We start from the raw sequence: 25647 nt of genomic DNA, 5'->3' as shown, positions 1-25647 counted from the left end.
GCCTACACGTTTAATCAGTTCCCAGATGATAATGATTCTGTTGACCCACAGAGTGGCAAAGGACTAGAGGATATTGCCCCACTCCACAAAACATCCTAAAATCTAACTCTGATTTAAACTAAACCTGCAGAAAATTATCTAATTTTAGTTGATTATTGTTTTTTTTTTTTTCTTTGCATACTTTTGTTTTTGAGGAAGCAACAGCAGTGGAAATCTATGTGAAAATTGAAAACCAACACCTCTTTGGAAGACAAATTATCAATATATAATAAAAACAAATAAGAAACATAACAACAACTTCACTAAAAGGAATTTATTCTAAGGACATTAAGAATATGCACAAAGATTTAAGTACAAATATAGTGCACTGCATCCCATTAAAGCAGTCAATTGCCAAAATAACCAAAAATGAGCTATGTACATTCAATGGAATAGAGCTGTCATTGATTTAATGTTACAGAATATACGCTAATCAATAAGATGTTCAGAATATATTTTCAAATGAAAAAATAAGATTATAAAGCATTGTTGTTGTAATAAGTGTGGTTGATTTTTTCATTTTTTGGCTCATTGGGGTTTCCTTCAAAATATAGGTATTGCAAGCATATTTGTAATTGCAATTTAGTATAATATCTCATTAAGCTAAAAGTGTATAATTGAGGAGAAAACTTTGTACCTAATCCATCTATTGTTTAATGAATACACTTGACTTTTTAGACTTTTTTCTGACCATTTAAAGAAGCAAATCTAAATCAATGCAATATTAACAGCCACAGCAAGATCCAAAGCCTGTGGCCATAACCCTGGATACCAGCACTTTCTACTTCCCCTGGCACTTTCTGTGTCTACTTATTATTACTACTGAAGTTTTCATTCATATTCAACATCCATGTCTGGTGCATTTTGTTTGATGAAAACAAGCTAATTAGTGCTGAACCTTTCCTAGTTCATAAATTTATTCCTAAGAACATTAAAATGAAGTCAAGTAAGACATGTTCAGTAACAGATGTTTGCCTTTTTTGGCTGCCTTTTTACAGTTTGTTCTCTTTCATTACTCTTTAAGAAATTTAGTTAATGTTCCCTTTCCTAGAGAACAAGCACACCTAGCTTCCCAGGACGTGGGGGTGGGGGGATTCCCCAGGGCAGGCACAGTCTGTTCACTCCCTTAACCTAATAGTTGTTCCAATGTTCTCTGCAGCCAGCTTTTCATTTTTTTCATCCAGATTTTGGTAACAATCACACTCCAGCTTATTTCAGAAAGGATGAATATGTGGACTGGGAGATTATTATAAAACTAGAACTGTGGTGAGCACTATTATTAATGCCCAGGGTCCTAGAGTCTCTCAAATACCTTTCCCACAAGAGGATATCAGAGAATAAAAGGTCAACATGATTGACAGAATTTGATTGAATCCTTTGGCTTCTATGGTAAAGAAAGATTGTGAAGTGAATTCTGAAACTAAAAAACTAATGGTCTCCTACAATCAAAGAAATGAGAAGTGTAGATCAAGATTCTTCTCTAAAAAAATGTATCAGTCCAAAAATACAAATTTAAATGGTTTATATTTACCTACCTTCCATTTTTGAATATTTTTTAGCGTGAGTGGTATTGTGATGTAGTTTAAATTGTGGTACATTGGTAAACCTAAGTAACATTATAATCCAAAGCATGCATTCATCAACAGTGCTTTCTTTTAAAACGTTGTTAGAATAGTTTTAAATATATATGCAAACCAATTTATTGTGACTGTACATCTTAAACTATTGCCAAAGGAATTCTACATAAAGTACCTCCTTTATTTTTTCCCAAAAGTACTTTAAGGCAACAGTAGAAATTTTTATCTAGAAAGAAAGATTCAAAAAAATAAATTTTTATGAACATACTTAAGACCATATAAAATATATGATATAAAAATATCAGGTTCAGATAATCCTGCTGCACTGAAATGTATAAATACTTAAGACCATATAAAATATATGATATAAAAATATCAGGTTCAGATAATCCTGCTGCACTGAAATGTAGAGTTTTAGCTGCAAGTACATACATTAAAATAATAAGTATATATATATATGTATATCAAAATAAATATCTGCATCATTCTCACAAAGATTCAAAATTTTATATTTCATAAGAAAATAAATATACATTTCAAAATTAAAATGTGAAATTTGAAGATAACGTACAGTATTAAATATCACTACTCCTTGTAACAGGACCATAACAAATAAATTTAAAAATTAGAAAAAAGAAACTGTTGGAATGTTGTTCAACATGTCAAATCATAGTCATGTAGTTAACTCAAGGCTTAAAGCAGTCGCAAGCCTACTACAGGATTTTTAACATATCATTTCATTAGTATCCAAAATGATCTTTTTAAATATAAGAAATTATTTTAATAAATAGAAATTTTAAACTTAATAGTCACAATGATTTATGTTAATCCTTTGAAATATCAGAAAATCAAATCAGATGACCTTTTTATCAAATATAGCCTACAAGATGAGAATATCATGAACATGAAAATAATTAAAATGTCTCTGAAATGTGTGGCAGAGGGAAGGAAAACAGCAGAGAGAAGAGATTATGATGGAAGAGGAAAAAAGGAGGAAAGATGTTTTACATATTAAAAGTTAATTGACTACTTTTTATTATGTAGTAACATCTTTCAAGTGAATGCCCATAGTCTTTTGACAGCACAATTTGGTAAAGAATCACATAAAAATATCTAAATTTCAAAGAAGAATATCCCCTTAGATTCTTACAGTTTTCTTTCACCAAAATTGTGCAAGAAAATGCTCCAGAGAAAACTGATAAGAAATTTCATTAAAATCTAGTCAACCCATTCACAGTCAAAATTAATATAAAGAATAATGCTATATATTTGACATGTTTTCATTTCTAAAAATATTTCTTATAAAACTTATTTTAGTTGTGTTTATGTGATGATTCTACACATATGTGTAAAATATGACAGTGACTCCTGGTTTCTCTCACATAAGACTGTTCTCTTTGGGAGGTGCTGTGCTTAGCTGCTTCAGTGTACGACTCTTTATGCCCCCATGGACTGTAGTCCACCAGGCTCCTCTGTCCATGGAATTTTCCAGGCAGGAATACTGGAGTGGGTTGCCATGCCCTCTTCCAGGGGACCTTCATGGCCCAGGGATGGAACCTGCATCTCCTGCATTGCAGGTGGATTCACCACCGAGCCACAAGGGGAAATCCAAAGTGATGAATCTAGATGTATGTATGAAAATATGACCAGTGACTCCTGGTTTCTCTCTTTGTACTTGTTCTCTTTGGGAGGAGGGAGATCCAAATGCCCAGAGGACTCACAGTATGTTCTTTGAAACACAAATCAACAATGTGGAATGCAACCAGTTATTAAACCATTCTATTTGCTTGTATTCCCTTACTTCCTAGTGTCATGGTTAGGCAAATTCTTTTCACATAAAGACATTATGGTACTGGCACAAAGACAGAAATATAGATCACTGGAACAAAATAGAAAGCCCAGAGATAAATCCACACACCTATGGACACGTTATCTTTGACAAAGGAGACAAGAATATACACTGAAGAAAAGACAATCTCTTTAACAAGTGGTGCTGGGAAAACTGGTCAACCACTTGTAAAAGAATGAAAATAGAACACTTTCTAACACCTACACAAAAATAAACTCAAAATGGATCAAAGATCTAAATGTAAGACCAGAAACTATAAAACTCCTAGAGGAAAACATAGGCAAAACACTCTCCAACATAAATCACAGCAGGATCCTATATAACCCACCTCCCAGAGTAATGGAAACAAAAGCAAAAATAAACAAATGGGACCTAATTAACCTTAAAAGCTTTTGCACAATGAAGGAAACTATAAGCAAAATGAAAAGACAGCCTTCAGAATGGGAGAAAATAATAGCAAACGAAGCAAATGACAAAGAATTAATCTCAAAAATATACGAGCAACTCCTGCAGCTCAATTTCGGAAAAATAAATGACCCAGTCAAAAAATGGGCCAAAGAACAGACAGTTCTCCAAAGAAGACATACAGATGGTTAACAAACACATGAAAAGATGCCCAACATCTCTAATTATCAGAGAAATGCAAATCAAAACCACAATGAGGTACCATCTCACACCAGTCAGAATGGATGCTATCCAAAAATCTACAAACAATAAATGCTGGAGAGGGTGTAGAGAAAAAGGAATGTTCTTACACTGTTGGTGGGAATGAAAACTAGTACAGCCACTATGGAGAACAGTGTGGAGATTCCTTAAAAAACTGGAAATAGAACTGCCATATTACCCAGCAATCCCACTGCTGGGCATATACACTGAGGAAACCAGAATTGAAAGAGACACGTGTACCCCACTGTTCATCGCAGCACTGTTTATAATAGCCAGGACATGGAAGCAACCTAGATGTCCATCAGCAGATGAATGGATAAGAAAGCTATGGTACATATACACAATGGAGTATTACTCAGCCTTTAAAAAGAGTACATTTGAATCAGTTCTAATGAGGTGGATGAAACTGGAGCCTATTATACAGAGTGAAGTAAGGCAGAAAGAAAAACACCAATACAGTATACTAACACATATATTTGGAATTTAGAAAGAAGGTAACGATAACGCTGTATGCGAGACAGCAAAAGAGACACAGATGTATAGAACAGTCTTTTGGACTCCATGGGAGAAGGCGAGGGTAGGATGATTTGAGAGAAGAGCATTGGAACATGTATATTACCATATGTGAAACAGATCACCAGTCCAGGTTCGATGCATGAGACAGGGTGCTCGGGGCTGGTGCACTGGGATGACCCTGAGAGATGGGATGGGGAGGGAGATGGGAGGGGGTTCAGGACAAGGAACACATATAAACCCATGGTGGATTCATGTCAATGTATGGCAAAAACGACTACAATATTGTAAAGTAATTAGCCTCCAACTTAAATAAATAAATTTAAAAAATAAATAAATGTTTTAAAAAAATAAATAAAGGGCTCAAATGATGTCCTCAGGAAGGCACTAAGGAAGGCACTTCAGAGTGATGGGACTTTTCTTAAATTCATTTTCTTGCCACCTTCTCACTTGAATGTTATGCTTTTACCACACTCAATTTCTTTTACTTCCTGAAACGCACCCTGCTCTTCCATCCAGACAACCACAACTGTTCTTTCCCCTCTGCTCCTCCATCCCTGAAATTTGTCACCACCACAATAGGTACACAAGCCCACACGCCCAGGCATTTATTTGCTTATCTCATCCTCATTCTAGAGTGTCATCAAATGGTGGAGTTCCCATCAGAGAACATTCTGATCCCAGAGCCACAGTAACATGATTGTAAATTAGCCACTCAATGAGGAGAGTTCTGCCTTGTCACTTGTAAGAGACATGGATGGACCTAAAGACTGTCATAAAGAGTGAAGTAAGTCAGAAAGAGAAAAGCAGATATTGTATATTAACACATATGTGTGAAATCTAGAAAATGGTACAGATGAACCTATTGTCAGGGCAGGAATAGAGAGACACAAAGAGAACAGACCTATCGACACAGTGTGAGGCAGGGCAGTGGGATGACCTGGGAGACTGACTCTGCTGCTGCTGCTGCTCCTAAGTCGCTTCAGTCGTGTCCGACTCTGTGCGACCCCATAGACGGCAGCCCACCAAGCTCCCCCGTCCCTGGAATTCTCCAGGCAAGAACACTGGAGTGGGTTGCCATTTCCTTCTCCAATGCATGAAAGTGAAACGTGAAAGTGAAGTCGCTCAGTCGTGTCCGACTCTTAGCGACCCCGTGGACTGCAGCCCACCAGGCTCCTCGTCCATGGGATTTTCCAGGCAAGAGTACTGGAGTGGGGTGCCATTGCCTTCTCTGATATATACTCTAGCATGTGTGAAATAGATAGCTAGTGGGAAGCTGCTGTACAGCACAGGGAGCTCAGCTCCATGGTCTGTGGTGACCCAGGGGGATGGGATGTGGGGGTGGGGGGTGGTGAGAAGGAGGCTCAAGAGGGAGGGGATATACACATACATAGAGCTGATTCACTTCACTGTACAGCTGAAACTAACACAGCATTGTAAAGCAACTATACTCCAGTAAAAAAATTTTAAGTTCTTCACTCTCCTATGTTTCTAAATATTAACTAGAAATTAACTTCTTACACAAATTTTTGTCAATATTTGTTTTTATTCTAGATTTTTAAAAGCACTATTGATATTAATTTTTCATCTCAGAATTTTGATAAATACCAGGGTTGTTTTAAACACTGACCTTCCTTCAGAATGTGGGTTTCCAGATTGATTCCTACATATTCATAAAGTTAGCAAACCTTGTAAAGAAGAGTTGTGAAATGAAATTGTAGAAACAAAGTTGGAGATGGTGGTCTCTCCTAATATTATTGCAACGTAATACTACATTTTTATGTTATGCAAGGGATGTTATTGACAGGTGTTCACTTATTTGGATAAATATTATCTTTCAAGATAATTAAGAATATAAATATCTCAGGACTGAAGATAGCATCTTAAACTTAGTGCAAAGAAGTTTGTGAGCCTATATGCCATTGTTTAAAATAACTGGAAATTCTAATACAATTCTAATACAATAAGTCTGCAGTTGCAGAAATGAAATATTAAAGCTAAAGATATGTAACATTTTTGTATTATCATCTAATTAGAACTAAAAACATATAGGATACAAAATACTTTTAAAAGAAAATTAAAACTTCAGGCTTAAAGGGGATATTTTCTTTTAGCCCAAAGTAAGTATCGGAGAAGGCAATGGCACCCCACTCCAGTACTCTTGCCTGGAAAATCCCATGGATGGAGGAGCCTGGTGCGCTACAGTCCATGGGGTTGCGAAGAGTCAGACATGACTGAACGACTTCACTTTCACTTTTCACTTTCATGCATTGGAGAAGGAAATGGCAACCCACTCCAGTGTTCTTGCCTGGAGAATCCCAGGGACGAGGGGAGCCTGGTGGGCTGCCGTATATCCACATTAACTTTCTTATTTGAGAGAATTAAAATTTTGAGAGGAACTAACCTCTACAGAGTGTTTTGAAAGCAAAATGTGTTATATTTTTCTCTCCTCCCACAAATTCAAATACAGGATTTTCTGTACTCTGTCATCACTCCTAACAATGCAAGCTTCTTTCTACAGTCTCAATTTTTCTAGTTCCATTTTGTCTTCTGGACCTGATTGAACAAACTCACATCAAGATCACTTAACACTTCAAACCCATTAGGATGTATTAGGAAAACAGAAAATATAATCAGTGCTGATGAAAATGTGGAGAAACCACAACACAGGCACATTACTAGAGGGAATGTAAAAGGTGTAGCCAAGGTACTAAATATAGAACAGCGATTCCTCAAAGTATTAGACATAGGAATACAATGCTGCTGCTGCTCCCGCTTAGTCACTTCAGTTGTGTCCAACTGTATGTGAGCCTATGAACTGTAGCCCATCAGGCTCCTCCATCCATGGAATTCTCCAAACAAGAACACTGGAGTGGGTTGCCATTCCCTCCTCCAAGGGATCTTCCCAACCCAGGGAGTGAACCCCGATCTCCTGTACTGCTGGCAAATTCTTTACCACTGAGTTACCAGGGAAGTCCATATGGTTCAGCAATTCCACTCCTGGATATATACCCAAAAGATGTGAAAGAAAGGACTCAAACAATATTTGTACATCCATGTTCATAGTGAAATTATTTGCAAGAGTCAAATTGTAGAAGCAACACAAGTGTCCACCCTCAGACGAATGGATAAACAAAATATGGCACATATGTAACAGAATACTATTCAGCCTTTTGAAAAAAAGGAAATTCTGACACATGATACAACATGGATGAACCTTGAAGACATTACAAGTGAGACAAGCCAAGCACAAGAAAGGAGAATATTTGTTGCCAGGAGATGGGGGAAAGGAAGAACAAGGAATTCGTGTTCAATGGTACAGAGTTTTAGTTTGGAAAGATAAAAATGTTCAGGAAATGGACGGTGGTAATGGTTACACAGCAGTGTGGGTATACTTACTGTATGTACACTTGAAACTGTTAAAATGGGAAATTTTATGTTATGAATAGTTTACCACAATAAAAAGAAAAGGGAAAAAAAGCTTAACTTAGAACTTGGTGCTTAACCCCTTTTAGAACTGTTATTATTTTAAAGAATAAATGACAGGAGAAACCTTACTTAAAAAAACAAAATGTTAGACTTTCGATGGTGAAAACTAAAGGTGCAGTGAGCTGAAGGAAAATAATCTGAAGATTTCAATCTTACTCTCTCCTATCCATTCCCACCCTACGCCCAACATAATAGGTTTGCAAGGGTAACTGGACTGATGTGACAAGCCTCGTGCTTGTGCTCACCCAGTCTCCACTCTAGTCTACCCCAAATTCTTTAGGCAGGCACACATATCCAAAGCACCACCTATCATTCAAAGCCATGGTTTGTAGCCCTTTGCACTCCTAATTCCCCAGTCAGCAAGGAATGAACATTCCCAATCTTGCACTTGGGAGCTCTCCAGTCACATCTACTCTTGCCAGATTTACTCCCCAAAGTGATATATTTAAATATACTTCTTCACATAACTAGGAGCAATCTCTAAATTATTAATATAAAATAGCATAGAACTGGCAGGCATAGAAACAACAGTCCATTTATTTCCCTTTACTGGAAAAGAATGAAAACAACCATCCTGGGTGTTACTTTTGCTAAGGACATGCATGAATTAGAAATATACACCCCATTAGCTGGAGGTAATCATTTTTTCTATATTTAATTAATATATTCTGAAAATAGTATTAATAGATTACAACAACTTTGAGTTTCAGGAAATAATATTCATATAATTTCCTCATCTAAATTCATACAATTTTCCTTAATAATATTCATATTATGTCCTTATCTAAAACAAGGATGTGATGATTGACTTTTAGTATATTTACTTACAAAGAATTTAGTAGTAGGAGTTAAGTATTACATAATTGAAAAGGTTTGGTTTACAGGAAAAATATAAAAACTCAAGATTTTTTTAAAAAATACTAGGTAACAAGCTATTCAACAGGTAAGAAAAATAATTGCTATCAAAGTTGGACTGTGAAGAAAGCTGAGCACCAAAGAATTGATGCTTTTGAACTGTGGTGTTGGAGAAGACTCTTGAGAGTCCCTTGGACTGCAAGGAGATCCAACCAGTCCATTCTGAAGGAGGTCAGGCCTGGGTGTCCATTGGAAGGAATGATGCTAAAGCTGAAACTCCAGTACTTTGGCCACCTCATGCAAAGAGCTGACTCATTGAAAAAGACTCTGATGCTGGGAGGGATTGGGGACAGGAGGAGAAGGGGACGACAGAGGATGAGATGGTTGGATGGCATCACTGACTCGATGGACGTGAGTTTGGGTGAACTCCAGGTGTTGGTGAAGGACAAGGAGGCCTGGCGTGCTGCAATTCATGGGATCGCAAAGAGTCAGGCATGACTGAGCGACTGAACTGAACTGAACTGATCCAGTGGTGTTATGGACTGAACTGTGTGTCTCCCCACAATTCATATGAATCCTTAAGCCCCAGTGTGACTGTATTTGGAGATACTATCCGTGGAGAGGTAATTAGGTTAAATGAGCTAATATGACTAGCATGCTTATAAGGAGAGAGAGAGAAACCCTAGACACACACACTGGAAAAGCCATGTGAGGACACAGCAAGAAGGCAGCCCTCTGCAAGTTAAGGAGAGAGAAGCCACAGGAGAAAACCACCCTGCTGGCACCATGACCCTGGACTTGCAGGCTTCAGGACTTTGAGAAATAAATTTCTGTTGTTTAAACCACCTGGTCTGGGGCGCTTTGTTATGGCAACCCAAGAACACTAATACAAATGATGAGTCAAAATCAAAAATAATTAATGATATGAAAAAAGGAAAAAGGCAAAGAAAGGATGAGACAGACACATTCACATACAAAGCAGAACATACAGGAGATGTAAGAAACTCAGATGCCTATTCAGACACTATGTGACACAAATGTTATTAAATGGCATTTTGCAGTCTTTTAAGAAATCATTGCTAAAGATTTTAGAACATATGAGTTGCTTTCACTATTTACATAGAGACATCACAGGACCTGCCCTGATGAGCATGTGAACTTAATGCGAAATCTGGATTCTATCTTCAAATCACAGATTCCCATGTCTCAGTTTAGAGAAACCTCACTCATAAACCATCAGTTTGTGGTCATGACAGTGTGCTTGGATTTTTAAAACTTCTTAGTGTCACACTCCTTACAAACATCTTTATTCTTGTCTGGCCTCCACTGTATTTTTCTGATAAGTTAGTTACCATTACAAAAATAGTTGCTATCACAATTGGGAAAAACCACCGTTACGAGCATTTTGGTTATTAGCTCTCTTCACACAAAAACTAATCCACATATTTAAGGAGTTAAGGTGATCAGCAAGATTAGCACAAAATAACAAAAGCATTGCTTCAGGAAAAAAAAAAAAGAATTTCAACGGGGAATCATTTTAAGAATGAATTATGCTCATAGTAACATCGTACATGTCATATCAAAATTAACTCAATCATTTGCCAGAAAAAACAATGGTAATTCAACTCTATGTCAGGTTTTACAAATACTTACACTAGAATAATCCTGAAATGCTAATGATGATCCAGAGAAACTAGGCCAACTGGAATCGTGAGTCAAACGGGAGAACCTTTTTGACACAGATCCTCTCCAATCATAGAGTGTCCTGTCTGTTAAAAATATCAACGCAGGTTAAAAGAATATTTATTCAGGAAAAATACACAGTGATCATACTGCTTAGTGTTACAAAGATGAAAGTAAATCATCTTTATAGCCCCACTATTCTGTATTAAAATCACATCTTGTCATCTAATCATAGCAAGATGAAGAAGTGATAGCAATGCATAGAGAGAGGCTTCAATTAATAGGCTTCCTTATACCACAAAGCTCTCGTGTTTTTATTACATACAGTGTGCCCATCAGAAAACTAATAGGTTCATTCTTTTGACTCAAGAACACTGACTTCTTTTGTAAGAGAGGCTTAAAGCAAAATCATACTTGTGAATAGCACTTAACAAAAATAAAAGAAAACCTCCTCTCCCTGTTACATAAGCCCTTTAAAAGAGAATTTAGAATTATTTGAAAGCAGAACTTTTGATATTGAAAGTATTTAAGGTAAATAGGTTGGAAGAGCAAAAGGTGAACCAGTATATACCCGCATATTTCTTCTGGCTCATAGAAGTTATCATGTAGGATTTCTGCACACAATTTTTATTAAAGAGGCGGAGATTCAAGATTTACTTGTTCACTTATTTCTCAGAAATACAATTTAATCCTGCCATCCAAATGAATCAAACTAGTTTTACGTTTCCAATTTTCTAATACTTCTTCACATACATATACTCTTCCCTAAAACTTTAAATTTAAGAGAGTCCTCCATGGACCGGTTAGTTCCATGTAAATTTAGAGAAAAATCAGAAGTAATACAGTCTCTCATTTCATTGCTTCAGTTTATTTACAGGACCATAAATTAATTGCCCTATATATGGGGAGGTAGAATAGCAATATAAAATAATGAAATGTGATATTATCTCAGAGACATTCTAATCAGTATACACATACACACATCCTGCTGCTGCTGCTGCTAAGTCCCTTCAGTCGTGTCCGACTCTGTGCGGCCCATAGACTGCAGCCCACCAGGCTTCCCATCCCTGGGATTCTCCAGGCAAGAACACTGGAGTGGGTTGCCATTTCCTTCTCCAATGCATGAAAGTGAAAAGTGAAAGTGAAGTCGCTCAGTCGTGTCCGACTTTAGCGACCCCATGGACTGCAGCCCACCAGGCTTCTCCATCCATGGGGTTTTCTAGGCAAAGTACTGGAGTGGGGTGCCGTTGCCTTCTCCATACACACATCCTACCGCATCTTAATTTTGCATGTATTTCCTCCATTTCAGTCAGTCTCTGCCCTCTATCAAAAGGAAAACTCTCTAGGAGAGGCAACATATAAATGATATATTTCATTCACAACACAATATGAAGAAATGAATTTCTTTAATGGAAGCAATGCCAATAATGAGTAGACCACAGAGAATCTGAAAATATTATCTAAGAAGAGGATAGCAAAGAAAAGGCCATACACATCATACTTTACTCGGGAACTTGTATAAATTCAGAGGGACATAAAAGGACAGCATAAGAGTTATTGAGATGTGAAAGCCCCCACATTTCTTATGAAGCTTTGCTGACTAATTTGAAGTATTCTTTAATTCATTAGCACTAGTCCTATTCCACCCACTTGCTCCAATGCACTTTGACAGCAAATATTCTATTTTAGATAACAAAGCATCTCTTTCCAATCTCCTTTTAAAATGTATAAACTCTTCTGGGGCAAGGACAATATCTTACTTGGAACTGCTGTATGATTCTGGTTCATTAGTAATATGATTAAAGTCACTATGTAAACACTGATAAATCAGAATTAGCCTCATGAGGTTAAATCTCACAGGGAAAAGAGAATCTTCCTGATTACTGAGGAGCACAGCTAAATATGAAACCCAATGCTGTATGACTTATTTTTCCAAGAGATTCCAGAGTATTTCAAATATTTTATCTTGTCTACCCACAAAACAGATCCATGTAATCGAGAAGTCATACATTATTTTTTTCAGTATACAGGTATCACACTGGAAAATATAGCTATAACTTTTCCACTTCAAGAAGCAGTAAAGCCTCCACTAAAATCCTCAAGGTGATCATTCACACACTGATCTATGCTAATGACTCCTCCTAAGAAGCCAGGCACAGAAGGTGACATGCAACAAATTCCAGTTTATTCCACAAAGTCAGTTGAAAGTTATAAGCTGATAGTTTGAAGAAGTCATACATCAGACTAAGTCTTCACAAACCCTTCACAGAGCCAATAAGCTTCAAAGGTAATGCCACAGGGAAGTGAAGATTCTGAATTCTAGGGTGTGTGTATGAAAGAGAGACAGCATACGAGTAGGCTGTACATTAATATGTGAAAAAAAAAATTTTGTCAGTATCATCAGCCAGCAGGATAAGATGAAATACTCTGAAGTTAAACAAATGTAGGCTAAATGCAACAGCATTATTTGGAAAGAAGCCAAAACGGTCCCCTCAAGTTGTGTGCATGGGCTCAGTCACACAGGCATGTCCACCTCCTTGCAACCCATGGACTACAGCCTACCAGGCTCCTCTGTCCATGGGTTCTCCAGGCAAGAATACTGTAGTGGGTTGCCATGCACTCCTCCAGGAGACATTCCCAACTGAGGGATAGAACCCAGGTCTCCCATGTTGCAGGCAGATTCTTTACTGGCTGTGCTACCAGGGAAGTCCCCCATCAGGTTAACAAAGAATTATTAGCTAATTGTTAGTTTCTTAGTCATATCAAACTGTTTGTGACCCCAGTGACTGTAGCCCTTCAGGCTCCTCTGTCCATGGAGTTCTCCAGGCAAGAATATTGGAGTGGGTAGTCATTCCCTTCTTTAAGGGATCTTCCCAACTCAGGGATCGAACCCTGATCTCCTGCTTTGCAGGCAGATTCTTTACTATCTGAGCCACCGGGGAAGCCCATTATTAGCTAAATAGCAGCTAAATCTGAACATTAAAAAAAAAAAAAAACTGTCAAATATCCATATCAATGTCTTCCTGTCTTTACATTTCCTCAATAGTTATTTAGGCCTTTGAAAAATGCTTATACCACTAGTTTGTGTTATTTTGTTGGTTTCTTCATATCTCATCTATCTAGACTTGCGAGTCTTTCACTTGGTTTGTATTCTCCATAACACTGAACACAACACCGTGCCCCAAGAATAAGTTCAGTCCTGGGCTGACCTGGCATTGGCTGTAACGCCCATCAGCAAACTGCTGAGAGTGAAAGTTCCCATCCGATATAAACATCTGATTCCATGGAAGAGTCTTTAAAAGGGGGCTTTTAAAATTCTATTTTTTTTTTCAGGACAAGTATTTTTCACCAGATCATCTTCTCTCTCTTGATATTTGTCTTGATGTGTATAATGGTAATAGATTTCAAATACGTATCTGCTGGGGATGGCTTTTTATTGCATTTCCCATTTTCATTCAAATTCATGTAGTTAACAATAAGCCAATTATTTACACAGGTGAGAGATACTATTAAAATTAATAAGCATAATTATTTTAGAAACCTAAATTACCTAGATGACTCACAGAAAACTGATAAGATTGCATCCAGTGATATAACCAAGAGAATGAAGAAATAAAATGGGAAATGGGGAGGAGGGAAGAAAAAAATCTCTAGCTAGTTAAAACATTTATCATTTTTCTATGATCTTTGCCGTGACAAGCATTTCCTTCACATTGCAAATGGACAGATTTGTCCCCAGGGGCTTCCCTGGTGGCTCAGTGGTAAAGAATCTGCCTGCAATGCAGGAGACAAGAGCTCGATCCCTGGGTTGGGGAGATCTCTGGAGGAGGTCGTGGCAACCCACTCCAGTATTCTTCCCTGGTGAATTCCATGGACAAAGGAGCCTGGTGGTCTACAGTCCATAGGGCTGCACAGAGTCGGAAATAACTAAAGCGACTAAGCAGCAGACTTGTCCAAACTGTCCGAATATCAGTACAAAATCCAAAGACAACAGCAGTTTAAACTTTTCAATTATACTGTTTCAGTCAACCAAGAAACCAAATGTCCGTAAGAAATAATCAAGGCAACTGCCTCCAACAGACCCAAAGTCCAGATGCAAGTGCGATGTATCTTTATGAGGATGTGACAGAGCCCAAGACACAAGTGGGTTCAGTGGTCCTATGTCCTTAGAGCCTTTTTTATGCCAAGCCCATTCTGTTTCCCTTTTATCAATTCCTTTCTATCAATTAATTCTTTGAGTTAATTGCACATGCAGTTTTAATCTGTAGGTAATTACAATCAATTAATAGTTAGGAGACAGAATTAGCAGTTCTTAGTTTGATTATCTATATAATTAAAAGGGGGTGGTAAACTAGAGTTGACAAATAGCATCTTAATCAGTTGAATAATCAAACCCTAGAAGCTTGCTTGGGCAGCTGAATTCCATCTATTGCATTAGTTCAAATTTTAGAATCAATGACTGAAATGTCCATTTGAATCAATTTATATTGTCAATTTATAGTCAAAAATGAATATATTCTAAAATGACTTAAATGATTTACCTTCTTTTATTTATAATGAATGGCTTCCAAAAGAATTCAGTAAAAACAAAGAGCCAACAAATGAACTTATTTACAATCTACTGTATGTCCATGGCTCCCAAGTTGTATGTTATAAAACATCTAAGGAATATGACCAACTCCTTTTGTACTAGGTTCTGCTTAACAGTTCTATTTAAGTGTTCTAAGAGATAGCAAATATAACATAGCTTTCATCTTTTTTTTTTTTTTTTTTGGCTATCTAATGGCAATAGCTGTTTGTAGATACAGAGGAAATAACAAGATGCAAGATAAGCTTCAGGTAATTTAGAAAAATATATAAGAACTTCGTTGTGATTAGGATATAATATAATGGGACAGTATCATCACTGTTGCATAAAATCTTTCTGAATTATCAAGTATTTGAACAAGATTGGCAGATACTTCCAAGTGTATAGTAAATAAAAAATATTCAAAAAGAATCATGATTTCTGGTTCAATATGGTTTGTTACCTTCGACTGAGGCAGCCCCTTTTATAGTCCAAAATAAAATACTATAATAAAAAAGACAAAAATTTCAAGGTCACAAAAAATAAATTTAACCATTCACCTAGTGTCGACTGAGAAAAAATTTTTTTTCATAATTAGGATAATGGAAGGGAATTGAGGAAAGCAATCAGTGATCTTTACATAATAATAAACCCCTAGCCCATCTGAAAGCCATTAGAAAGAGGCTTAAGACCACCTAAAAAAAAAATGAACAGAACAACCAACCATTTCTCTAAAATGTGGGTGCACCTATTGAGAACCACTTTCCTCTCCATGCCCCATCCATCACAATCCACTTGACACCACAACCGCAAGAAAACAACTAGGAATGAAGTAATCCTGGCACCAGGATTCGATACAGTCCTGTTTTAAGGAAAGAACCCTGCGCAGAGGTGAGACAGGCAGTTCTCAATAGCAATGTACAGTGGGGACTGTAATTCTCATGTGCTGAACAGCTAAGAAGAATAAAGAACAAAGGAGTGGAATAGGACAGGCCCCACACCGGCAGAGCCAAACTATATTCCAGATGGGTAAGTGGGTAGTGACACCTGCTCATCAAGTATAGAACTAAAAGAGGTGACCAACATACCCAAGTGAACATGGAGCAGAGCTGCGGTAAACCCACCATGTTCTCCATGGGTAATCACTCCCTTTGCATAGATCGGTTTCTCCTTATTCAGGGTAGAGCCTACATTAATCATGGCAATGATAGTTAACATTTAATGAGGGCCTAGTTTGCTAAACACTTAAGATACATTATATATGTGTGCTCAGTCACTCAGTTGTGCTACCCCAGGGACTGTAACCCGCCAAGCTCCTCTCTCCATGGGATTTTTCAGGCAAGAATACTGGAATGGGCTGCCATTTCCTTCTCCAGGGGATATTCCTGACCCAGGGATTGAACCCATGTCTGCTACAGCTCCTGCATTGGCAGGCAGGTTCTTTACCACTGTGCCACCTGGGAAACCCTGAACATACATTACTTATCTATCCAGAATATTAACCTACAAGGTCCGTGGTGAGTTTATCCCAGCTTAACAGCAAAGAAAATTAATTAAGTCACTTGTCCAAGTTCAGACAATTGCTAAGAGGTTGTGTGAACCCAGGCCACTCCAAATTTGAAGCCTGCATGACCGTGACACAAAGGGAAAGTTCCCTGTAGTAGACTGAACAATGGCTCCAAAGATACCATATCCTTATCCTTAGCTCATATGATTTAAAGGGTTTTATGGGTAAGATTAAATTAAGAATCCTAAGAAGGGAAGATTATCCTGGATTATCCTGATGGACTACACGCTAGTATTCTTACAAGGGGGGTTGGGGGTGAATGTGACTAGAAGGGGAAAAGAAAATATGATGACAGAGGCAAGAAACCAGAGTGATCTGAGAAAGAAGTCATGAGCCGGGAAATGCAAGCAGCCTTTAGAAAGGCAAAGTAGATTCTTCCCTAGGGTCCTCAAAGTCTTAACTGAGTCCAGACTCTCGATACCTGGACTTAGTCCAGTGCAATTAATTTTGGATTTCTGGCCTCTAGAACTACTGGAGAATAAATTTGTATTGGTTTAAGCTAGCAAGTTTTGGTAAATTGCTAGAAGAGCCATGGAAAACTAATGCAGTCTACAATTCTGAAAATCTAGTAAAATATTTCACAAGACTGAGAAGAAAATTTTAGAAAAGTGTTGGCATTCCCACTATATTGTAGCAAGCCAACTCTTCAAAATAGAGGCCAAAATATGGGGTGCATGTATCTTTCTGAATTAGTGTTTTATACACCAATTGGATAAATACCAATGAGCAGAACTGCTGAGTAATGAGATTGTTCTATTTCTAGTGTTTTGAGGAACTTCTGTACTGTTTCTTATCAACACAGTACAATGGTTCCCTTGTCTCAACAGTCTCACCGATATTGTTATTTGTAGACTTTTTGATGATAGTCATTCTAACAGGTGTGAGGTGATATCTCACTGTGATTTTGATCTGCATATCTCAGATGATTAGCAAAGCTGAATATATTTTCATGGGCCTGTTGGCCAACTGTATATCTTCTTTGGAAAAATGTTTATTCATATCCTCTGTCCATTTTTTTTTAATTTTATTTTTAAACTTTACATAATTGTATTAGTTTTGCCAAATATCAAAATGTTTGGGTTTTTTTGAATATTGATTTGTAAGTGCTGTTTATATATTTTGGATATTAACCCCTTACCAGTCATTTGCAAACATTTTCTCTCATTCATTAGGTTGTCTTTTTTATTTGTCCATGGTTTCTTTTGCTGTGCAAAAGCTTTTAAGTTTAATTAGGCCCCATTTGCTTATTTTGCTTTAGTTTCCTTTACCTTAGGAGACAGGTGCAAAAAAATATTGCTAAGATTTATGTCAAAGAATGGTCTGCCTATGTTTTCTTCTAGGAGTTTTATGGTTTCCAGTCTTACATCTAAGTCTTTAATTCATTGAGTTTACTTTTGTATATCATATGAGATAATATATCTGAAGAAAATTAAAACACTAATTTGAAAAGAAACATGTATCCCAATATTCATAGCAGCATTATTTAACAATAGCATTACTTATAAACACTTGAAATAACCAGGAGCAACCTAAGTGTCCACCAAATATGAATGGATAAAGAAGATGTGGTATACATATACAATTGAATATCACTCATCCATATAAAAGGATGAAATTCTTCCATTTGCAACAACGTGGATGGAACTAGAGAGTATTACAGTATTATGCTTAGTGAAAATAGAGAAAAGCAAATATGCTATTTTATCACTTACATGTAATACCTAAAAAACAAAACAAATGAATGAATATAGAAAAACAGAAACAGGCTCACAGATACACGAGATTAAACTAGTGGTTACCAGTTGGGAGAGGGAAGTAGGGAGAGGTAGGGTAGGGCTAAAGGAATAAGAGGCACAAACTACTATGTATAAAGTAAACAGGCTACAAGGATGTACTGTACAGCACAAAGAATATAGCCAATATTTTACAACAACTCTCCCACTCCAGTACTCTTGCCTGGAAAATCCCATGGACGGAGGAGCCTGGTGGGCTGCAGTCCATGGGGTCGTGAAGAGTCAGACACGACTGAGCGACTTCACTTTTACTTTTCACTTTCACGCACTGGAGAAGGAAATGGCAACCCACTCCAGTGTTCTTGCCTGGAGAATCCCAGGGACGGGGGAGCCTGGTGGGCTGCCGTCTATGGTGTCGTGAAGAGTCAGACACAACTGATCGACTTCACTTTTACTTTTCACTTTCACGCACTGGAGAAGGAAATGGCAACCCACTCCAGTGTTCTTGCCTGGAAATCCCAGGGACGGCAGAGCCTGGTGGGCTGCCATCTATGGGGTCACACAGAGTCGGACATGACTGAAGTGACTGAGCAGTCTTAGCAGTAAATGTAATAAGATGTATAAAATATTGAATCACTATGTTGTACACTTGGAATTAATATACTATTATAAATCAATTAAACTCCAATTAAAAATAGAAGTCAAAAGCAACAAGGATAAATTAAAGACTTAAAAATAAGATTTGTAAGGTAAATGAAAATGGAAATAAATGTTTTTTAAAAGACAAGAAATACAAGGAAACCAGAAATGTAATGGCAGAATTATAATGTACTTCAGAGTTAGTGGGGATGTAAAAGATAGTGCAGAATATCAAATGACTGGATTTGGCAAGCACTCCTAGAATGCAGAAGAAAAGTATCCAAAGACAAAAATAATGAGAGACAAGATTACAGATTAAAGAGGACAAAAGATAAATATACATGAAAGAAATCATATACTTTACCAAAGATGAAAACAGAACAATCAGGAATGAAAAAAATAACACTATTGAATTATAATTTTCTGAGCTGAAACAAAATTTGCATCTTCTGAGTATCGGCGCTCATTGTATTTTAGGAAAAGTTAATTAAAAGGGATTTGTATGCAAATGCATTCTGCAAAAGTAAAGGAATAAAAAAATTTAAATTATAAGATTAAAGAAAAATTCATATATATTTAGAAAGAAGAAAAATCTCAACGTTGCAAAACTCAGGTCCTTTCCAGATTTCTTCTGTGAAACAGCAAAAGAACCCATACATAATAGAATACCATCAACAGAATTTCCAGAGAAAAGAAAAGGTGTGAAACAGAAATTTTGTGACAAAATTGTTTTCAATGTATGAAGTATGAAGGTCAGCAAAAAAAAAAAAAAAATCGTTCTCAAATATACCAATGCTCTGAAAAGCTGCTCAGAAAAACACGTTGTTTTTAAGTAAATAAACAAACATTTATCTGAAGACCAAGACATGAATCAAAATCAAGGATGCAAGGATTTAGAAATCATGGTGTAAGAGTTCCAGAAGTTTTTCCTGTAATCAGTATTCAATTCTAGAAGGATCATTTGTGGTATGTGGATGCTGTGACTCTGATGTAAAGATTGGTCCTGCCAGGCTTTACCTCATAGTTTCTTTTGCTATTCTACTTTCCCAGGAACCAAATGATTAGTTTCCTAGGGTATACACTTGAACTCACTCGTAGTTCCAATGAAATGTTCTTTCAAATGGAATCTTGCTCTAGAAGCAATAACCAGTGTTGTTCTGTCAGCACTTACAATGGCTAAATGTTTGGAACATGTACCCAGAGACCCAGTAAACCAGACAAGAATAACAACAATATAATGACTATTTTCAGGTTCACAGAACTTAAATCTGACTTTTCTCCTTTTAAAAGTTCAAACTGAATTGCCTGAGTCAGGGCATCACCCCTCACAAAGATCCTCTTTATATCATAGAAACACTCTCTGAGTGTTCTTATGGAGCTTTGCTGTTTAAGGATAAAAATATACCTGGGAAACAGATTCGACAAAATATACCAGAATTTAGCAGTGAGTATCTCTGGATGGTGGAATACTAGAGGTCTTTTTTTTTTTTCTGATAGTTGTCTGTATTTTCCAAATTTTCTGAAATCTATTATAACTAATAGTAAGTTTTAGGAAAAACATATTTTAAATGAAGCCATAAAAATTTAGGTAAAAATAAGTGAAATTATGTAAAAAACTATGAACAAAAGCAAAGTATCACAGAACCTTAGGAATGGTTTACCTTTCAGGAGGCAACACACTGAGACTAAATTTTAATCCTTTTTTTTTTTTTGTCTAACAAGGACATGTTGTATTTATAAAGGAGAAAATACAATTAGTTTGAACTTCTTTTAACAAAACATGCATACAAAAATAAGTGTTTCCTTTAAATTTGTCCTCAATGATCAACACATATTTTGAGAGCAGGGACATCACATAATCTTGAGAGTCAAAACTCTTATTTCCCTCCCAGGAAGTAAAAGTAAATCTGCTATGTCCTATGTCCAATTAATATACTATTATAAATCAATTAAACTCCAATTAAAAATAGAAGTCAAAAACAACAAGGATAAATTAAAGACTTAAAAATAAGATTTTTAAGGTAAATGAAAATGGAAATAAATGTTTTTTAAAAGACAAGAAATACGAGGAAACCAGAAATGTAATGGCAGAATTATAATGTACTTCAGCTTTGGAAAACGTCCGTCTCAGGCTTAGAACCTAAAGACTCTTGATTAACTGAAGCAGGTGTCAGGGTATCAGGTCTGTCACAAATTAATTCCTGCAAAGCAGGGGCAGCTATCCGAATACGTGATTTGAAAATGCCACTTGTTTTTAAAGGTTTTGTTTTTTTGTTTTTTTGTTTTTTTAAATTTGGACTTCTTTTAAAGTCTTTATTGAATTTGTTACACTATTGCTTCTGATATTTTATGTTTTGGTTTTTTGGCCATGAGGCATGTGGGATCTTTGCCCCTCAACCAGGGATGGAACTGGCACCCCGTTCATTGGAAGGACAAGTCCAACCACTGGCCCCCCAGAGAAGTCCCTGAAAATGCCTCTTGATTGCAGTTCACCTGTAATCTTTTCCAAGAAGCAATGTGACAAATATAAGCGCATGTTGGTAGCAGCCGGCAACAGCAGGAGGGCAGGGACTGTGCCCAGTGGCACTGTTTTATCCTCCACACAACTGAAATGCCTGGTACAGAATATGTGCTAATTGTTTATAACAAATGAATATTAAAATTAACTGGATACAGTGTGGTTTACAGGTGGCAATGATGTCATAGGTCTCTAGACAAAAAAATGACAAAGGTCTAGGAGAAAACTGCATATTGGGTGATAATTTAATGGGAGTGTTCTTGGTGTGTCTGCCTCCTGCAAATGAAAGCAATGACTAGTCTTCTGTTCGTCTTGTACAACTCTAACTTTTTTTAAATGAATTCTTTCAAGTTTATTGTATACTGCTGTTTAGGCCATATGGATCTCACCTATTTTGGTGTCCACACTCATACCTGTTTGGTGAAAACGAAAATTTGAAGAGACTTCTAGGAAAGTAATTATCAGTAAGAAGAATCTATTAAAGCTCATATTTTTGATGTAATATTAATTTCTAGGAATCTTTCATAGGGAAATAATCTGGAATGTGCCAAAAGATTTATTAACAAAGATGCTTATTACAGTATTATTTATAACTGTGCAGAAATCAAGTTAGTTTCTGAGTTAGCATAACACTGCTATTCTTAGAAAAAGATGCTTGCAAGGTTGAGCCTCAGCTGGCATCTAAGCACTTAGAGGGTAAACAGTTCCCTAGCCCCTGATATAAAATTTTCCCTGAAAGATAAGGGTATCTCACTATGCCTAAATTGTACAAACAATATGATTTAGCTTTCCTAATAAATAAATCAGCTTATCCTAAGCTGATATGAATATCAGCTTTCCTTCTGAAAGTCTGGAATATTGGTACATGCTATGCAGACGGTGCCAACGTGAGCATGTCCCAGTAAAAATTTTGGGTGCTGAGTCTGTAACGAGTTTCCCCAATATATAACCCTTCACATGTGTGATGACTCGTTGCTGGAGGAATCAAGTACCTCCATGTGATTTCCCTGGAAGAGGACTCCTGTGAGCTTGCTCCTGATTTTCTCTGGACTTCACCCCATGTGCCTTTTCCCTTTGCTGATTTTGCTTTGTATCCTTTCACTACAGTAAACCTGAGCTGTTGATAGGACCATATACTGAGTCCTGTGAGTCCTCCTAGCAAATCACTGAGTAGCCTTGGGGTGGTCTCAGGATCCACAACACAATAATCAAATTAGAAATAAGATAATATTCCAGTAATGGGAGATTGGTTGAGAAGTTTATAATATATACATGCATTGTATTATGTTTTGATAAAAATTTTACCTATGAATTTTTTTACATTATACAAAAATGTAAAATATGATATACCTTATACCTTTAATTATTAACAACAAAGAAAAATCTGTAAGCCAAAGGACTGGACAAAAATATGCCAAACTGCTGAAAGTGGTTGGGTCATATTTTTGTCTTTATTTTCTTTTCTTTTGTTCTGAATAGGCTGAATGTGAGGTTCATAAATTCTTATACCTCACTCACCACCTTTTGAGGAAGGCTTCCTCATACTCACAGGTTATGCATGAGTTAGAATTATTGTGCAAATTCTGGAATGAGAATTAAAAATTCTGGGATGGAATTAGGAAATAAAACCAAGAATCAAATCCCCTAAGAAAGACTGTTAATTTTTTTTATATTTGCATCTGTGTTTGATGATCAACTTGTCAGAACATTGAAGTTCATTAATACATCATTATCTTTATTGAAAGCTCATTAAAGCAACACATTCAATGTAAGAAAAAAAGACTCTGGTGACAAAAATGAAAGGATAATCATGGAACAAAATCTTAGCCCTGCTTATGCTTGTATCTTTATTCCAAATGTTTCACTCTATTCTTTTCTACTCTCCTAATCAGTTAGCAGTGAGTGAGTTTGTCACTAGCAAGGTATTGACCTTTTATGATTAGTGAAAATTTAAAACCCAACTACAGGCAGAGAACTGTAGAAAACTATATTAAAACTCTGTGTAAGTACAAAGTGATTTGCAAAGCCCAAGTCTATAAAGCTACAGTGAGCATCATACATAAATATAACAAACAAGATTTTGTGAAACAAGCTAATGATGAGGACTTTCCATTGTTATGATCAACATTTACAATCTAGTTTTAAGGATTAGTCTGTTTCAACCGGTCCTTTTCAGTCCTTTTAACCATCACCAGAAAGGAAGCAAAGATAAAACACAAATCAAGGTTTCTACTTGTTATGACTACTAAAGTCTAAGTTCTGATAAAAATTCTGAATATTAATGTATTAAATGTTATCTATGAAGTAATAATATTAAATCTTATCTATGAAGTTCAGTAGCCATGTGGACCCTGTTTTCATTATTACTAAATTAAAATTGACTGTACTAATAAAATATTTCACAGATGCTCTGTCTTCTTACTCCTACACATCCAAAGATCAAATTCAACAAAATTTGGTTCTTTTGAGAAACATATTATGTATCATTTTAGCAGCAACTTTAAGAATAATTAACAAAATTATGGGCATTTCTTAGTGATTTTACTAACTACTATGCCCATATATGATTTTTTCCTCTAGTTAAAGTGCTCTACTTGCCTTAATCTAAGAGTACTGAATTCCATAGCCACTCATTTGCTTATGCCACAGTGCCCACTTATGATGGTTAATTTTAAGGTATCAACTTGTCTAGGACACAGTGCCCACATATTTAGTCAAACATATCTAGATGCTTCAGTGAAGGTATGTGTAAATTATTGACATTTAAATATGCTTTGTGTGAAAGCTTTCCAAAAGGTGGGTGAACCTCATCCAATCAGCTGAAGGCCTTAAGAAAAAGACTAACCTCCCCTGAGGAAAATTCTGCCAGCAGACTGCCTTCAGACCTGAGACACAACATCAAGTCTTCCATGGGTCTCCAGTCTGGAGCCCACGCTACAGATTTTAGGCTTGCTAGTCTCCGCAATTGTATGAACTAATTCCTTAAAATAAATCTCTCCATATATGAGGAGGAAGGGTGAGAGAAAGATTTATTTTTAAAAATCACTTATGGAGAAAGAGAAACCTACCTATCTACCAGTCTATGTATCCTCCATTTATCTAGATGTCTATGTAAATATATTGATCAATAGATATCTATATCTGTATTTATATCTATAGAAAGAGATCCTATTGATTCTGTTTCTCTCAAGAACACTAGCTACGATCCCTGACCAGTTTTGACCTTTCCAAAGCACATCCAGCTTTCCAGGACAACTTGTAATTCCATCCTTTTTCTCATCACTCATAAGAACATATTGGAATTCAAAGGAATGTAGCTGGCATGATCACAAAAATAGCCCTGAATCCATCCTAATTATTAAAAAGTTAATTTTAAAAGTTTTGTCTTCTCAGTATTAAGAAAAATATGCCTTGCAATCACCTCATCCATATGATATACCAATGTGAATAGTCATGGAGGCTGAAAACCATCCAGCTCCATCACTGGGACAGAACATAACTTATGTTGTGGGTTACCTTTTATGTTTTAACTCAGCCACGATATTATAAACTTTATAAGACATGGCTGATGTCTAAAAGCTTTTTGTATTCATTATATACCTATCATGGTATTGTGTATAGTCAATTTTTTAAAAATTAAAAAGAAATTACTCAATTTAATTGCCTTTAAATTCAGATGACATCTTTACTTCTATGGATACTTATACCAAATGTCTTTATCCTTATAAAAAATGGAAGCGAAAATAATATCATAACTATATCTCTACTTGAATGTAGTTTTATAAAAATAATATAAAAATGTGGAATTTGAACAACTACTGGTAATAATATAATTTTTAGATGAGACCATGGTATTTTGGTATCCTTTAAGATACCTTAGATTTTATAATAAAACTGAAAAATATTGTGGGTGGATGGCAAGGAATTTCCTAAAGTAAGAAAGGCAATGTCA

General features: G+C 36.3%; 1 protein-coding gene across 3 annotated transcripts in view; it reads right to left on the bottom strand.

The window, feature by feature from the left end:
* IQCM (IQ motif containing M) overlaps window positions 1–25647 on the bottom strand; it is a 486441-nt gene that overhangs the window by 260536 nt on the left and 200258 nt on the right. For all 3 annotated transcript variants that reach the window (XM_061384028.1, XM_061384030.1, XM_061384029.1), the window contains one exon: window positions 10642–10757. In XM_061384028.1, coding sequence (XP_061240012.1) covers window positions 10642–10757 — 116 coding nt within the window. The remainder of the gene's footprint in view (window positions 1–10641; window positions 10758–25647) is intronic.

This window comes from Bos javanicus, chromosome 17 (assembly GCF_032452875.1).
Source record: "Bos javanicus breed banteng chromosome 17, ARS-OSU_banteng_1.0, whole genome shotgun sequence".
Taxonomy (NCBI): Eukaryota; Metazoa; Chordata; class Mammalia; order Artiodactyla; family Bovidae; genus Bos; species Bos javanicus.
This window is presented reverse-complemented; position numbering and strand designations above follow the sequence as displayed.